Below are 15,100 nucleotides of genomic sequence, written 5' to 3'. Positions count from 1 at the left end.
GACTACTGGAAAAACCATAGCTTTGACTAGACAGACCTTTGTTGGCAAAGTACTGTCTCTGCTTTTTAATATGCTAAGTTGGTCATAACTTTTCTCCCAAGGAGTAAACGTCTTTTCATTTCATGGCTGCAGTCGCCATCTGGAGGAATAGTGATTGCAAACTCCACAGATAGACTAGCTTCAGGTGTAGCTGGATCCAAGAGCTCCGGGCACTCTTCTTTCTGTGCTTTCCACTGTATCAGCCTCACTCTTGGGAGTATTCTCCACTCCCCAGAGATGAGAGACAAGGAGAAGACGACAGCTGTAGGACAGAACAGTACCAGCATCCCATCAGCAGAAAACAGCTTCTCTTTCTGGACCAGTCTATCCCAGAGTTACACTTTCTTGGCTGACTTTGGGTCACATGACCTTCCTTGAGCCTGTCACTTGGCTGCTGGACTTGGAATTCATTGATCAGCCAGGCCTGGGGCACAGGCCTGGGGAACAGGGTGAACCTCCTAGAATGCAAGTAGGGAAGGGGTGGCCCCCCAAAGTTCCCCTGGAAAGAGAAAGGGAAGGTGAGCAGGCAAAAGGCAGCCATATTCCCCTGCAGAGAGTGACCTTGAGACCATAGATAAACAGGAGCAGGGCAGGTCGAAGGGCAAGGGAGGGAAGTTGGGGCAAAAGTGCAACCCCGATTGGGACTTGAGCCCACAGTCTTATAATTGGAGTCACTCACCTGGTGTCTCAATATACTGAGGCTCAGGGTCTCATGTTTCAGCACAGAAGGAATTCAGCGAGAGGCAAAGTGCTAGGCAAGAAGTAGATTTATTAATATAGGACGCTTGTGAGAGAGGAGGCTCTGCCCCAAGGATTAAGTGGGTTACATTTTTATAATTGAAGGAAAGTTGGGGAGAGGGGAAAGACCGCCTTCTCATTCTTTGAGTAGACCTCAGGCTTTCATCACCAGGTGGGCTGCCCTGATAGCTCAGTTGGTAAAGAATCCACCTGCAATGCAGGAAACCCCAGTTCGATTCCTGGGTTGGGAAGATCCCCTGGAGAAGGGAAAGGCTACCCACTCCAGTAGTCTGTCATGGAAAATTCCATGGACTGTATAGTCCATGGGGTCTCCAAAGAGTTGGACATGACTGAGCAACTTTCACTTTTCATCACTAGCTCCTCCTTCACATCGGACAGCAGAGTATCTGACCCTAGAAGGTCAAACTAGGACTGTCTCAGTGCTTAAATCAGCAGAATACTTTTTTCTTTCACTTGACCTGGGGCATATCTCATGCTTCCATTTATGGTTTTATAGTTAAGCAAGCCTGCTTCGTCCCATGATGTTCTGATAGCTTTCTTGAGTGATCACCTAACTTGCAGTGGCCCCCAGAGCTCCCTAGGGTCCCTGTCTCTAGTCCCCTACTGGGACTTCTGCAACTACTTGCATAACTATCCTTAGTCTATCCCTATCAGAAGGAGCATCGTTGACTCCATGGACCTGAATCTGAGCAATCTGCAGAGATAGTGAAGGACAGGGAAGCCTGGTATGCTGCAGTCCATGGGGGCGCAAAGAGTCAAAAACGACTGAGCGAGAGAACAACAATCGGAAGAAGCAACACGTGCACAAAGCTTGCTGTGTTCAAGGAAACGTGGGGGCAAAGGGGCCCACCATTCAGGGGACCGCAGTGAGGGGCCGAGCCTCAGCGGTGGGTTAGGATTTTATTCCAAGCTGGGAGAAGGGCGAGAGGAGCCCAAGTAATTGGTTGATGTTTTAAAGGCTTGAGCAGCAGGGGACCAGGTTGCCTTCCCCCTCCTGTCTCCATGGAGCCCTCCCGGCTCGCCTCCCCGTTCCCCGCCCCTCCCCCTCCCGCGTGACTCCCCACCTGCTCCCCCCAACCCCCCCCCCCCACCCTTCCTTCCCCCCAACCCTGCCTCCTGTTGCCCCTCACACCTCTTGTGTCACCTCCGGCCCTCCAGCCTCCTCATCTGGGAGCAGAGCCACATGATGGTGGTGAAAATAGAAAATAGAGTGCGAACTGGTGGGGGAAGGGACCCTTGCAGTGGAGGGCAGGGAGCTGTGGGCTCCTGGGCTCTGGGGGGGCCCTGAGTCCCGCCCTTTCCACCTCCCCGGCTCTCACCGGTCACCTCAGTCAGCGCCCAGCAGCCACCCAAGGCAGGTGCAGGGGCTCTCGGAGCGGTAAGTGGCCCTGCAGGCCTAGCTGCCGGCACACGGGGTGCCCCCCAGGCTGGAGGCCCCCACCCCACCAGCCTTGACCCTGTCCTCTGTACTCAGGTCCCGGCTGCCTCCCAGGACCCCCCCCCGACGCCCTCGGTGATGCCTGTTGGCCCTGTCTGGGTGGGTCAGTGCCGCCCCCTCATCTGCGGTCCTCGAGGGCTCCTGAGTCTCTGCCCATGTCCGCACCCCCATGGCGGGCCGGGGGCGGGTGAGCATGCAGGAGCACATGGCTATCGACGTGAGCCCAGGCCCCATCCGGCCCATCCGCCTCATCTCCCACTACTTCCCGCACTTCTACCCCACCACTGAGCCCGCCCTGCAGCCCCCAGACCCACGCCCTCCAGTGACCCCCGCCCACTCTGCACCCCAGCCCCAGCCGGACCCAGAGCCAGAGGCAGACTCAGACGACAGCAGTGAGTGGGGGCGGGGTTGGGGGGGACACTCTGGGCTCTGTCCATCCAGGAAGGGGGTCTGGGGCAGGCCAGGCATCCGACCGGGGAGGGCCAGGAGGCATGGTGCCTGGCGGGGTTGACGCAGACGCTGACCTGCCTGCCACCTGCCCCTAGCCGCCCTTGGCACCCTTGAGTTCACGCTCCTTTTTGACGTGGACAGCAGCACCCTGCATTGCACGGCTCACCGTGCCAAGGTGAGGAGGGGGTGGGCGGCGTCCCCGGGGCTCACGCCTGCACCCCAGGCCTCTCCCACAGCCACTCTCCCTTCCCAGGGCCTCAAGCCACCGGCCTCGGGCTCTGTGGACACCTTCGTCAAAGCCAACCTGCTGCCCGGAGCCAGCAAGGTGAGGGCGAGACACAGGCCCCCACCGCTACCCCTTGGCCAGGTACCCGGCTGGAGTGCCCACCTGGTCTGCCATGCCCCTCCCCCCCAAGGCCTCCCCCTCAGGCAGGGGTCCCCCCATTGCTGGGACGGAGGGGACCCAGGTGGGGCGCCGGGGTCCGAGGAGGGCTCTGACCACACCCCCCACTTGGCCCTCAGGCCAGCCAGCGGCGGACGCACACGGTTCGGGGCACGAGGGGTCCTGTCTGGGAGGAGACGCTCACCTATCATGGGTTCACCCTCCAGGATGCCCGGCGCAAGACCTTGCGGTGAGGATGGGGCCTGGGCCACAAGGGGGGCGGCCAGGTGGAGACAGGGAGGCAGGGCTGGCCTGGCCAGGCTGACCCGAGTGGCCCCCAGGCTATGCGTGTGTGAAGACCCGTGGCTGCGGCGACGAAGGCGGGCGCCTCCCCTGGGAGAGCTGCGGGTGCCCCTGAGGAAGCTGGTGCCCAACCAGGCCAGGAGCTTCGACGTGTGTCTGGAGAGGCCCAGGCTGGTGAGGTGGGGCTGGGGGGCAAGGAACATGGAGGGAGACCCGGGCGGCAACTGGCCCAGGTGACCAGGCTCTCTGCTCTTTCAGACCAAGAGGCCCAAGAGCCTGGACACAGCACGTGGCATGTCTCTGTATGAGGTCGGTGGGACGTGGGACCCAGAGCCGGGTGTTGGGCAGGGCTCCGGGGCCAGGGCAGCTCAGAGAAACTGAGGCCCTCTCTCCCTCTGGGCCCGTGAACATTCGTAGTCTCAGAGGCACAGGCCAGCTTGAGACAGAGGCTGGAGCTGGGCGGTTGGTCAGTGGCCCATGCGGGTGGGGCAGGTCAGAGTTCAGGGGAGAACGGCTGTGGTGGTTCCATGGCTGCTAGGCCTGCCCCGGGGCGAGCAGGCACTGCTCCTGGGCTGGGAGCTCTGGACTGGCCCTTGTCAGGAGGGGTGAAGGTGACCGCGAGGGGCTGGCAGGTTGAAACCAGAGACCTGGCCAAAGCCGCTGCAGCCCAGGGCCCCAGGGACCCACAGAGCTGGGGCAGGGCCCTCCCCATCCCAGCTCCCCCAGGCGCTGCTGCCCTGCCCCCTAGTGGAGCCTGCAACTGTCGGTTAGTCAAGTCCAGGCTGGGGAGCCCTCCCCGGGGAGCAGCCCTACTACAAGCCCTTCCCGTCCCAGACCCCCGGACACACACAGCAGCCCCCTGGTGCCCGGCCGGCACTCACAAACCCCGCCTCCCCCCATACTGAGGACTGAACGCGAGCAAGGCGGTTGGGCTTTCTGCAGATCACATTAGGTGTAGGAGAATATTCTTTCCACAGTATCCTCCGAGTCCTTCTGGAAGCACCAGGGGCTGAGGGGGCAAAGGGCATTCAGCGTCTGGCCCCCCGGGCTGTGGGGTGTGAGGGGGGAGGGTCTTACAGCTCACGAGGCCTGTGTGTGCTTTGAGGAGGGACGACCCTCTGGGAGCTGCTTCCAGGCTTCCCCAAGAGGGAAGAGACGGGCCCCTAATGGAAGGCTACCTAGGAAGCTCCTACTGAGAGTTTCTGACCCTCAGAGACATCAGTTCCCTCCCTCTCCACGACAAACACAGCCGCAAGTGGCCGATCACGAGACCTGGACAAGCCCCCTCCCCTTCTCAGGTTCCAGAGGGTAGAGTGGACCAGGAAGTCTCATTCCAAGACACTAAGTCAGTGACTATCGGGAAACTGAACCGCGAAATCGAACATTGGCCCCTGATTTCTTTGCGGCCAGTTTGAGTTCTCCTGTCTGGGCCAATACTGGTGGGCAGCTGGGCGCTGGGCCACCTGGAGCTGACCCAGCCTATCCTGTGGGCGCTGGGCCATGCGGGGCTCACCCGGCCTACCCTGTGGGCACTGGGCCACGCAGGGCTATATACTCAGCCTACCCTGTGGGCGCTGGGCCACGCAGGGCTATATACTCAGCCTGCCCTGTGGGTGCTGGGCCACGCGGGGCTCACCCAGCCTACCCTGTGGGCGCTGGGCCGCGCGGGGCTCACCCAGCCAACCCTGCAGCAGGAGGGGGAGGCGGAGCCAGCCTCGGAGGAGCGGGGGCGTGTCCTGCTGTCGCTGTGCTACGGCTCTCAGCGGGGTGGCCTGCTGGTGGGGGTGCTGCGCTGCGCCCACCTTGCCCCCATGGACGCCAACGGCTACTCGGACCCCTATGTCCGCCTGTGAGTGTGAAGCAGGCAGCTGGGTGGGCAGTGGGGGTTCCTCAGAGCACCCCCGTGGCTCACCTCTCCGGGGCCACACTGAAACCAACCTCATCCCTCCCAGTTTCCTGCATCCCAACGCAGGAAAGAAATGGAAATACAAGACCAGCGTCCGGAAGAAGACCCTGAACCCCGAGTTCAACGAGGTAGGCTGGCCAGACAGAAGGCAGTCCTGGCTGCTGGGGAAGGGGAGTTGGCATCCTGTCTCACACAGTGCAGACCCCAGCCACCCTGGGCCACTCGCCTAAGTCTGTTCCTGAAGCTGTGAAGGATTAAGACCGCCTCTTTTTCACTGCGTCCCCTGCAGGAGTTCTTCTACGCAGGCCCGCGGGAGGAACTGGCCCAGAAGACACTGCTGGTGTCTGTATGGGATTATGACATGGGCACGGCTGATGACTTCATTGGTGAGCGGGAATGCGGGGGAGCTGAGTCGGGGGGCGGGACTCCCACATGGCTCCTGACCTGTCCCCCAACCCAGGTGGAGTGCAGCTGAGCAGCCGGGCCGGCGGGGAACGCCAGCAACACTGGCGCGAATGCCTGGGCCACAGTGACCGCAGGCTGGAGCTGTGGCACCCGCTGGACGGCGCGCCCCTCCAGCTCAGCGACTAGCGGGACCCCCAGCCTGGCCGGCTCAGTGCCCCTTCCCCAGGCTGACCCACAGTCTCTCTGCGGAGCTGGAAGGCGCCGGGCTGCTTCAACCCCACTATTCAGCCCCTGGTCAGTTGTTTCCTTCCTTTCCCACTTCCAAATTCACCCCACCGTCAAATCATGAAGCAAGAATAAACCTCTCCTCCCAAACAGACCAGACAGTCCGTTTTTCCCCTGCCATCGCCTCACAGGGCAGAATGGGCCCTGCTCTCCTTGCTCCCACCCTCGAGAGGCCTGCACTGGGCCAGGCCCAGGTCTGGACCCCAGGTCACAGTTTTCCCCTCCCAACTCTTGATTCCTGCACTGAGGGATAAACGCTCAGGGAGGTCGATGACAGGGGCTTCCCTAGTGGCTGTGTGTAAAGAAGCTGCCTGCAATGCAGGAGACAAGGATTCAATTCCGGGATCAGAAAGATCCCGTGGAGAAAGAAATGGCAACCCACTCCAGTATTCTTGCCTGGAAAGAATCCCCTGGACAGAGGAGCCTGGCGGGCTTCAGCCCAAAGGCTCCCAAAGAATCGGACATGACTGAGCACGCCCAGTCTGTGACAGGCTGACACACAGGAGTCAAGGTGTCAACTCTCAACACGACCTTGTCCTGACCTATTCCCCCCACTGTCTGAGAAACAAGCCTCTGTGAGTCACGGGCTGCAGCAGCAGCGTGCAGGCGAGCAAGGCCACAGGGAAGATGCAACGAGAGAATGGGTATCGCTAGCTTTATTGTCCAGCTGTCCAGACAAACACCAGTCCCGTGGGCTCAGGAAGCGGCCTGCCTGGCCTGGTGCTGCTGGGCAAACCGTTGCATCCGCTCCTCGAGCTCCGGCCGGAAGTGTCGGATCAGGCCCTGGGGTGGGGGTGGGGGGTGCAGCGGGCGCTGTGTGAAGCAGGGTCTGAAAGCCCCACCAGCCCCCGTGCCCAGGCACTCAGCCCCCGTGCCCCTCGCGGGGCAGCATACCTGCACAGGCCAGGCGGCCCCGTCGCCCAGGGCGCAGATGGTGTGGCCCTCGATCTGCTTGCTGATCTCCCACAGGGAGTCGATCTCTGCCGGCCGGGCATCTCCCCTCACAAAGCGGGCCATCACCTTGTTCATCCAGTCCACACCTGCACCGGGGCAGCAGGAGACGGCCTGCTGACCCCTCCAGCCGGCATGCAGGGGATGGAACTCGAGGGGTGCGGGTCATGGGGCGAGGGGGCTGAGAGAAGCCACAGCAGGCTGGGCATCCGCAACGGCGTATTCAGGGTCCGGAGCCCACGCCACCTGTGCCCCGTGCCTCCCCCAGGCCTGGCGTGAGCCACACAGAAACCCCCAGCCTGCCCAGCGCGCCTACCCTCGCGGCACGGGGTGCACTGGCCACAGCTCTCATGCTTGTAGAACTCGATGAGGCGGGCGATGGCTTTCACAATGTCTGTCTGCGGAGACAAGTGGCAGTGAGGAGGTGCCCGAGCCTGAGCCTCAGCCCCTGGTGGCACGCCCGCCCGATTCCAGCAGCGCTCTGACCACCTCCACCCACCCCAGGCATCCTGCGCTGCCAGGCTCCACGGCCATTCCCCCAAGAGAAGCCTTGCCCCCCAGCCTCTCCCACCTCCCTGTATCTCGGGTGACAGGAATCAGAGAACTGATTCCTGACAGTTCTGTCAGAACTGATTCCAAGAACTGGCGGGTGTCTCTGAGAAGCCTGGGCCAGGTTACTAACCAGGCTGGCCTAAGGCACTGGGTGGGGAGCGTGGGCAGCCCTTCCTTACCGAGCGGTCCATGACAATCACGGCAGCTGTGCCCAGGCCCGTCTGCGCCTGTATCAGCGCGTCGAAGTCCATCAGCACCGTCTCACACACGGACTTGGGGATCAGCGGGGTGGACGAGCCGCCAGGGATCACAGCAAGGAGGTTGTCCCAGCCACCCGTGACACCCCCTGGGGCCCCAGCCAGGCCCCGAGAGGATGGATGGTCAGGGTGGGGGCCGGCACACCTGTCAGCCCCCGCCCCAGCCCAGGCCCCCAAGGCCCACCCACCCTGCTGGCTGGCCCCAGGCCTCACCGGCATGCTTTTCAATCAGTTCCTTCAGCGGCACAGACATCTCCTCCTCGACAGTGCAGGGGTTGTTGACATGGCCAGAGATGTTGAACAGTTTGGTGCCTGAGTTGCGCTCTCGGCCGAAGCTGGCAAACCACGCACCCCCACGGCGGCAGATGGTAGGGGACACGGCCACTGTCTCCACATTGGCCACGGTTGTAGGGCAGCCAAACACTCCTGTGGGGGAGGAGGATGAGAACCCAGTGGATGTCACATCCCTGGGGGCTCAGTGGCAAAGAATCCACCTGCCAATGCAGGAGATGTGGCTTCAATCCCACGTGCCGGGGGGGCAACTAAGCCTGTGCGCCACAGCTACTGAGCCTGTCCCCCAGGGCCCAGGAGATCCACCACTGAAGCCGCACGCCCTAGAGCTTGTGCTTGGCAGCAAGAGAGGCCATCGTGATGAGAAGCCCAGGCACCAGAACTAAAAAGTGGCCCCGTCTGCCACAAGGAGAGAAAAATCTGCGCAGCAATGAAGACCCAGCACAGCCAAAAACAAATTTTTTTTTAAAAAAAGGAAACAAACCAGTGGCTGCTGGAGGTTGGGGACAGTTGGGGTGGGTCTCCTGGAGGTGGCATCTGTCCAGGGTCTGCTGCTGGGGCAGAGAGCCCTGCTTCCACCCCTGTGTGACTCTCATCCCCTGGGAGCCCGATTCCAGCTGTGCTGCGTCTCCACCACCCTGCCCCAAGTTCCTGGCGGGTGGGGGCACATCCGGGTGTGTGGCCTGTGCCCTGGGGCAGGGTGAGACTCCGGGGGCACTGGTGCAGCCGCTATGTTGTTCCCACCTACTCTCGGTGTCAGGCCCCCCAGTGCAGAAGGGACTCAGAAATTCCCCAAGAATGATCAGTGGCGACCTGAAGCCAGATCCCAGATTCCACAGGACAAGGCCCAGGATGAGGCCAGGCGCCAAGTCGTACCCACGTCTGCAGGGAAGGGTGGCTTCAGGCGGGGCTTGCCCTGTTTGCCCTCGATGGACTCGATGAGCGCGGTCTCCTCCCCGCAGATGTAGGCCCCGGCCCCACGCACCACAAACACATCGAAATCGTAGCCGGAGCCGCAAGCATTCTTGCCAATCAGACCAGCCTCATAGGCCTCTCGGATGGCTACCTGTGGGACAGGGGTGTACGGACACGGTCCCCACAAGCCCAGGAACACTGCATGTGGGAGGGCGGGGTACAGGCCCAGGGAGCCCATCACCATAGTCCAGGGCCAAGCTCCCTCTGGACACAGGCAGAAGACGTGCTGGGAGAAGGGTGGGGATGTTTACAATGTGTGTGCTGCTTGTGTAATAACATTTAACAAATTCTCCAACTATATGTATTTTTTAAAGACTTTAAGGAAATAATGAAAATTTCAGCAAGTAGTTTCTCTAGGTAGCCAGTCTATGGGAGATTTTTCTTTGGCGTGTGTGTGAATTCCTGTCTTTACAATGAGTGAGTACTGCTTCTGAGTAGAGGAAAAGACCCTGGAGGCTGAGTTTTAAATATGTAATAACATACATAATGCTACCATGTGCCAGGTTATGAACCTAATAGAAAGGTGAGGCTCTGGCCCTGGACAATTACTACAGGCATCAGTGGGCTGAAAATTACTGACACGACCTCTTGACCCTTCAGAAAAAAAACCCCACGTGTTGAGTTCTCCAGCCTACCCCCACCCCAGGAGCCCTCCCCCACTCCAGAAAGACTTCCCAGGCTAAGGCTCTGGGACACAGAGCGAGACGGAGGCTTTGGGGTGCACGTCCCACTCAGGACACAGGCCAGCTCGAGAGATCCCCACCCTCCCAGCGTGACTCCAGATAGATCCCACATGAGAACCTAAGAAGAACTCTGCCTGGATTGGGGCATGGAAGTGCCGGCTCAGCACCTGGCCCTCCCCCTGCTCACCTGCAGATTGGAGGCCTCATTGTAGAACTCCCCGCGGATGTAGATGTAGGCAGCGTGAGCGCCCATGGCCCGGCCCCCTACTAGGCAGCCTTCCACCAGCTTGTGGGGGTCGTGGCGGATGATCTCTCGGTCCTTGCAGGTGCCTGGCTCCCCCTCATCCGCATTCACCACCAGATACTTGGGCCTGCGGGGGCCAGCAGGTGAGTTGGGCTACAGGGCCACCAGGCTCAGGCCTTCAACCATATTTCACCCCACTCCACCAGGAAACCTCAAAGAGGTTTTATCTGACAGCCAATCCTTCTCTGTCCTTGCAACAAGTCCCCAGGGCTCTGCTTGCTCACCACCACCGACAGGGAGCTCACTACCTAGTCCACACTGGGGCAGCTATGACCACAGGCAAGGTCTTGGTTCTACTCAGCCCAAATGCCTCTCCCAGTGCTTTCTCAAGAGCCCAAATCTGCTTTTGGTCACAATGAGCATTCTGTGAACCTCCATCGTATATCTGAAGCCAAAAGGAGGCAGAGCTGACATTTATCATTTACTTTCTACATGCAGATCAAAGGGCAGGCCAAAAGCTGGTAGGCACAGTATCTCTTTAATCCCTGCACAACACAATACACATTTTACAAAACAGAATACTGAGGTTTAGAAAGGCCAGGAGATTGCCCAAAACTATATGATTAAATGGCAGAGCCAGGAATCGATCAATTAAGTCTGCTAGGTTAAACTCTTGTGTAGACTCTGCTGCCCCTCAAGACTCCCCTGAGGAAGACGATGGAATTGAGTCCCTGCTACTGGAACTCTGGTAAGGTTTTCCCACTTCGTTCACTCTTGGTTTCCAAGGAAACAGCCCCAAGGCCCAGGTAAGTCCCAGCCACCCCAAGGTGCAACTCCATTTTTGCCTGCCTATACACACCTGCCATCTGAGGGCTTATTCATGAAGCTCCATTTAAGGCCAGTGGGGAAGCCAGCACCTCCACGGCCCCGCAAGCCCGACGTCTTGACCTCACCCAGGATCCAGTCAGGCCCCTTCAGCAGAATCTCCTTCGTCTTGTACCAGTCACCTCGACTCTGGGCACCTTTAAGCCTGGACAGGGTGGGGAAGGCAGTGAGGAGGAGGCCCTGCCTGGGGACCCACCAGCCTAAGGGCACCATCTCACCTCCAGTCATGGCGGCCATACAGGTTGGTGAAGATCCGGTCTTCATCCTTCAGTGAGCCAAATGAGGTTTTCTTGGGCGCTGTCTGGGGACACAGAGAGTCAGTATGCCCAGCAGAGCTCTGGGATTATGAGGGGCAGGCCAGGAGCTACAGATTTTTGAGTCCCCTAATTAAGGAGGGTTGGATTGGGAGGAGGGCAGGGGCCAAAGCTTCAGAACCCTTCGTAGGGTCATAACTACCATCACCACTTAGTAAGCACTTTCTGTTAGCAGGCACTAGCCTAAGCTTTTTATATCCAAGATCTCATTTCATTCTCATAACCCTGAGACAGGAATGATTTCCTCCATTTCACAGAAGAGGAAACAAGACTCAGAGCAAAATGAGCTTACAAAAGGCAAACAGCCTGAAGGAGCAGGTGGAATTTAATCATGGGTCTGTCTGTGGCCAAAGCCCACAAAGGATCCACAGCACAGACTACCGCCCTGAGCCCAGCGTGATGTCACGTCCATTTATTTACTTGTCTGGCTCTGCTGGACCAAAACTTAATTTGGCCAAAGTCTTGCTTATATGACTAAACTCTGCTGGAGACAAAATGTGTTTTCTGAAGGAAGAGGAATGCTTCACTGGGGTTGGGACACAAGATGATGGCGGGAGACCCGCTCGGGATAAAACTTGAGGAGAGATGGCTCTGGAATCCCATGAGACAGAGAGAACCACAGCTGAGGGCTAAGGGGACCTGGCTTCCAGACACCCAACCCCTTAAGGGCCAATACAGGGAGCAGAACTTTGAACGAGGAATGAGGAGGCGCACGGCCCTCTCCAAAGCTGTTTCTGCATCCGTAAAATGGGGTAATGACTCCTTCACGAGCTACAAGGTTGTAGCGAGGAAGGAATGAGAGAGACAAGGACGCTTTGCCACCTGCAAAATTTTCCGTTAGGTCGCACAGTTGTTAAATAAGGGGAAGCCAAGGAGCCGGAGGGCTAGGGGGCAGGGGAGAGTCAGCCTCCCGTTTGGGACCCGTCCCCTTCTACATCGGCAACCTTCCTGTCAGACGAGAGAGACGAGAGGCTTCTCCAGAAGGCACTACGGACCCAGGCATGGCGCGCGCAGACGCGACAGCGAGACCCGGCCCGCGAGCGCCCCTGGACGAGCCAGGTCGGGCCTCACCGTGTCGCCGCTGAATCGCACAGACACCCGCACGGGGAGCGACCCGCCGAGCAACCGCCGTGCCGCCAGCATCGCGGGGCGGGGCGGAGAGAGGCAAGCCGGTCACCGCCCGCTGTCACCTTCACAGCTCTGAGGCTCAGGACCCGGCAGGACCAAGACGCTAGGCGGCGCACAGGAAGAACGTCACACGCGCCCTGACGCCGGGGCGCGCCCCAACTTCCCGCGCCGCTCCCGCCCCGCCCTTGGCCCCGCCTCCTCGAGGAAGCGCGGAGGGGCCGGAAGTGCTCTGTCTGGCGCTGAGGCTGCTGGGAGATGTAGTCCCGTGGGCCTCCAGACCGCCTGTCTCCTGCCGCGGGCCTGGCGTTTATTTACTGTCTTGCCCGCCTGCTCTGTTCTTTCGCATTTGCCTCCGGACTCTCAGCCTTTGAGCCAGCTATGCAGCTGCACCCTCCTGCCTGCCTTGTACGGCTCTAGCCCTGTCCCAGCCCTGCCAGACTGTGAATTTCCCCCCACCCACCGCGGGCACCCCTGGGCTCAGGGAAGTAGGGAGGCGGGGCACGAGAGGGGTCTGGGGCAGAGTCTCCCAGAGGAGGGGTGTCTAGAGTTCTAGGTTGGGGTGAAGCCAAGAGGGTGGAGATGGTCATCGGGCGGCACATCCTCTCCCCGGTGCTGCTCCACTCTCCGCACCATCTCTCCCGCGGCGCGGGTCAGGAGAGTTTGGCATTTGGCGCTACTGCTCAAGATCCTGGCGTGGTCCCCGCTGCCTTGGCAACCTGGCCCTGGCCTGGATGGAAGGACTCTGTCCCTCCCGCGCAGGGTCTTCTGGCCCAGGCCACGTCACGTCCCCTTCTGAACCCCAGGACCTCTTCCGCTTGGGACTTTAGGGCCTTTCTGTCCCCAACACACACACACCCCCCCGCTCCCCTCCCCCCCGCACCCCCCCCCCCCCCCCCCCGGCCCCGACCACCACCAACACCACCAGGCTCCAGTGACCTGAGAAGGTCTTTTGATCTTTGCCTTCGCCTGAAGTCTCCGAAGCTTGATTAACTTTTTAATCAGTTTGTCAGTTCTCTGGAACGCTGTGGCTCTGAGTCCCAAGATGTCTGTTTGGGTCTTCTCTCCCCAGCTCCTCTATTCTCTTATCCTGTGGTCATCCTTTTTTTTAAAAATTTATTTATTTATTTTGGCTGCACTGGGTCTTCCTTGCTGTGCACAGGCTTCCTCTAGTTGCAGGGAGCAGGGCTGTTCTCTAGTCGAGTCCTCAGACTTCCCCTTATGGTGGCCTCTCTTGTTATGGAGCAGGGGCTCTAGGGCACTCGGGGTTCAGTAGTTGTGGCTCACAGGTGCCTTAGTTGTCCCATGCATGTGGGATCTTCCTGCACCAGGGTCCCCTGCATTGGAAGGTGGATTCTGAACCACTGGACCACTAGGGAAGACCCATCCTTTCTTATCTCTCAAGAAATGTGCTATTTACAAAGTAATAGGGCCTTAATTTCTCATATATTTCCCACAGTAGCCCCAGATACTGTTAAGTCCATTTTCTCCACGAAGAAAAGGGAGGGCCATGGTGGTTTCATCTCTTGTCCAGGGGCGTGAAGCTGCTGCGTGTAGAGCTGGAAACCGACCCAGGCCATTCTTTGCAGAGCGCCCCAGACACAGCAGACACACAGAGCAGCTGGCACATACATGACAATCCTTGCCGGGTGTCAGTGGTGTTTCCAAAAGAAGAGGCAAGAGCTGGGGCACCTTGTCTGAGGGCTCCCAGAGGGGTGGGGCAGCCCCAGGCCCAGGGCCCAGCAGTCCTGACTCCCATCTCAGGCCCCCTTTCCCGGACAGGAAAAGAGATTGTCCAGTCAGAGCTGGGGATTACACAGCTAATCCGGGGCTCAGACCCGAGTCCGTGGATCCCTCCCTCTGGGCTGGCAGAAGTGGGGCAGGATGGAGCCGGAGGGTGGGTTCTCTCCTCATCCCTGCCTAGCTGGGTCAGGGGAACACACAGCCATGGGGAGAAGGCAGCCCGGGGATGCTGCAGATGGGAGGTGCTGGGCACGGGGTGATGGGAAAGTAAGAACAACGGGCAGGGCCCCCAGATCATCCCACGCCAGACTCAGTGCCAAGCACTTGCCATGTGTTATCTCCTTAATCCTCCCTCAACCCAGAGCGTAGGAATGACGAGCCCCTGTTTTCAGAAGAGGACAGAGAGTATTAGCCACGCGGAGTGGCCTGCCTAGGACAGCACAGTGGCCAGAACTCGGCCTGAGGTCTCCTGATCCTCAGTCCCCACCCATCCAGAGACCATGCGTGTCAGGCTCCACTGGGTATCACCTCCTCCAGGAAGCCCTCTTCTTAGGCATCCCAGACCCTGGCTCTCGGCTATCTCATCCTGCACCACTGTCTCCCCTGCCAGCCCCCAGGCCAGAAACTGGGAGGCATCCAGGATGCCTCGTTGTCCCCAGATCCACTGCATCCTGCCAGCCCTGCCTTCTGAGCACACCCCGTCCCCGTGCCTTCAGGGCCCACCCCACGGCCATGACCCATCAGCTTTCATCCGGAATTTTGCAAAGCCTCCTTGAGGTCTCCCAGCCTCAAGTCTTTGCCCTGCAATCACTTCTTCGCACCATGGAACGAGCAGGACTGTTGTAAACCTGGGATCCGTCTTGCTCCTCCCCTGCCTGAGATCCCTCGTGGTTCCCCATGTCTTCAGGAAGAAACCCAAGCCCCCAGGCATGGCACTCAGAGCCCAACTCAGCTTGGCTGGCTCTGCCCATGCCAGCTGGCTTTGCACCGGGGAATCTGTCTTCCTCCCCTTCCTCCTCTGCCTCCTCGAGATCCCTTTGGATGTCACCTCCCAGGAAGCTTTTTTCCACCACTTCATACAACTCTTGCACAACTACTGCCATGGGACCAGCG

The 15,100-nt window shown here is 59.6% G+C and overlaps 2 protein-coding genes across 2 annotated transcripts; one reads left to right on the top strand and one right to left on the bottom strand.

Moving 5' to 3' along the window:
• The first annotated feature begins 2,405 nt into the window (after positions 1 to 2,405).
• LOC128068814 (double C2-like domain-containing protein gamma) lies at positions 2,406 to 5,868 on the top strand. Its single transcript, XM_052662036.1, has 10 exons — positions 2,406 to 2,628; positions 2,782 to 2,861; positions 2,940 to 3,011; positions 3,209 to 3,318; positions 3,410 to 3,545; positions 3,630 to 3,680; positions 5,063 to 5,220; positions 5,324 to 5,405; positions 5,567 to 5,663; positions 5,738 to 5,868. The coding sequence occupies exons 1-10, from the start codon at positions 2,406 to 2,408 to the stop codon at positions 5,866 to 5,868; spliced, it is 1,140 nt and encodes a 379-aa protein (XP_052517996.1).
• A 737-nt stretch (positions 5,869 to 6,605) lies between these two features.
• On the bottom strand, positions 6,606 to 12,366 carry NDUFV1 (NADH:ubiquinone oxidoreductase core subunit V1). The gene is made up of 10 exons (XM_052661794.1): positions 12,191 to 12,366; positions 11,024 to 11,106; positions 10,780 to 10,950; positions 9,864 to 10,047; positions 8,895 to 9,084; positions 7,941 to 8,153; positions 7,650 to 7,816; positions 7,235 to 7,316; positions 6,862 to 7,007; positions 6,606 to 6,750 (listed from the first exon to the last, which is right to left on the bottom strand). Exons 1-10 carry the CDS (start codon positions 12,260 to 12,262, stop codon positions 6,664 to 6,666), a joined length of 1,395 nt encoding a protein of 464 aa, XP_052517754.1. The 5' UTR covers positions 12,263 to 12,366; the 3' UTR covers positions 6,606 to 6,663.
• Positions 12,367 to 15,100: the final 2,734 nt, after the last annotated feature.

This window comes from Budorcas taxicolor, chromosome 25 (assembly GCF_023091745.1).
Source record: "Budorcas taxicolor isolate Tak-1 chromosome 25, Takin1.1, whole genome shotgun sequence".
NCBI classification, from domain to species: domain Eukaryota; kingdom Metazoa; phylum Chordata; class Mammalia; order Artiodactyla; family Bovidae; genus Budorcas; species Budorcas taxicolor.
Note: the sequence above shows the minus strand (reverse complement) of the source record. Positions and strands in the feature narration are given on the sequence as shown.

Bases quoted from the DNA above. Each gene is read 5' to 3' on its own strand.
- LOC128068814 (XM_052662036.1), top strand. From the start codon at position 2,406: ATGGCGGGCCGGGGGCGGGTGAGCATGCAGGAGCACATGGCTATCGAC. The intron at 3,319-3,409 runs GTGAGGATGGGG...AGTGGCCCCCAG, and splicing joins GCCCGGCGCAAGACCTTGCG to GCTATGCGTGTGTGAAGACC. The intron at 3,546-3,629 runs GTGAGGTGGGGC...CTGCTCTTTCAG, and splicing joins GTCTGGAGAGGCCCAGGCTG to ACCAAGAGGCCCAAGAGCCT.
- NDUFV1 (XM_052661794.1), bottom strand. From the start codon at position 12,262: ATGCTGGCGGCACGGCGGTTGCTCGGCGGGTCGCTCCCCGTGCGGGTG. The intron at 11,107-12,190 runs GTGAGGCCCGAC...CTGTGTCCCCAG, and splicing joins TGCGATTCAGCGGCGACACG to ACAGCGCCCAAGAAAACCTC. The intron at 10,048-10,779 runs GTGTGTATAGGC...TGGCCCCCGCAG, and splicing joins AATAAGCCCTCAGATGGCAG to GCCCAAGTATCTGGTGGTGA.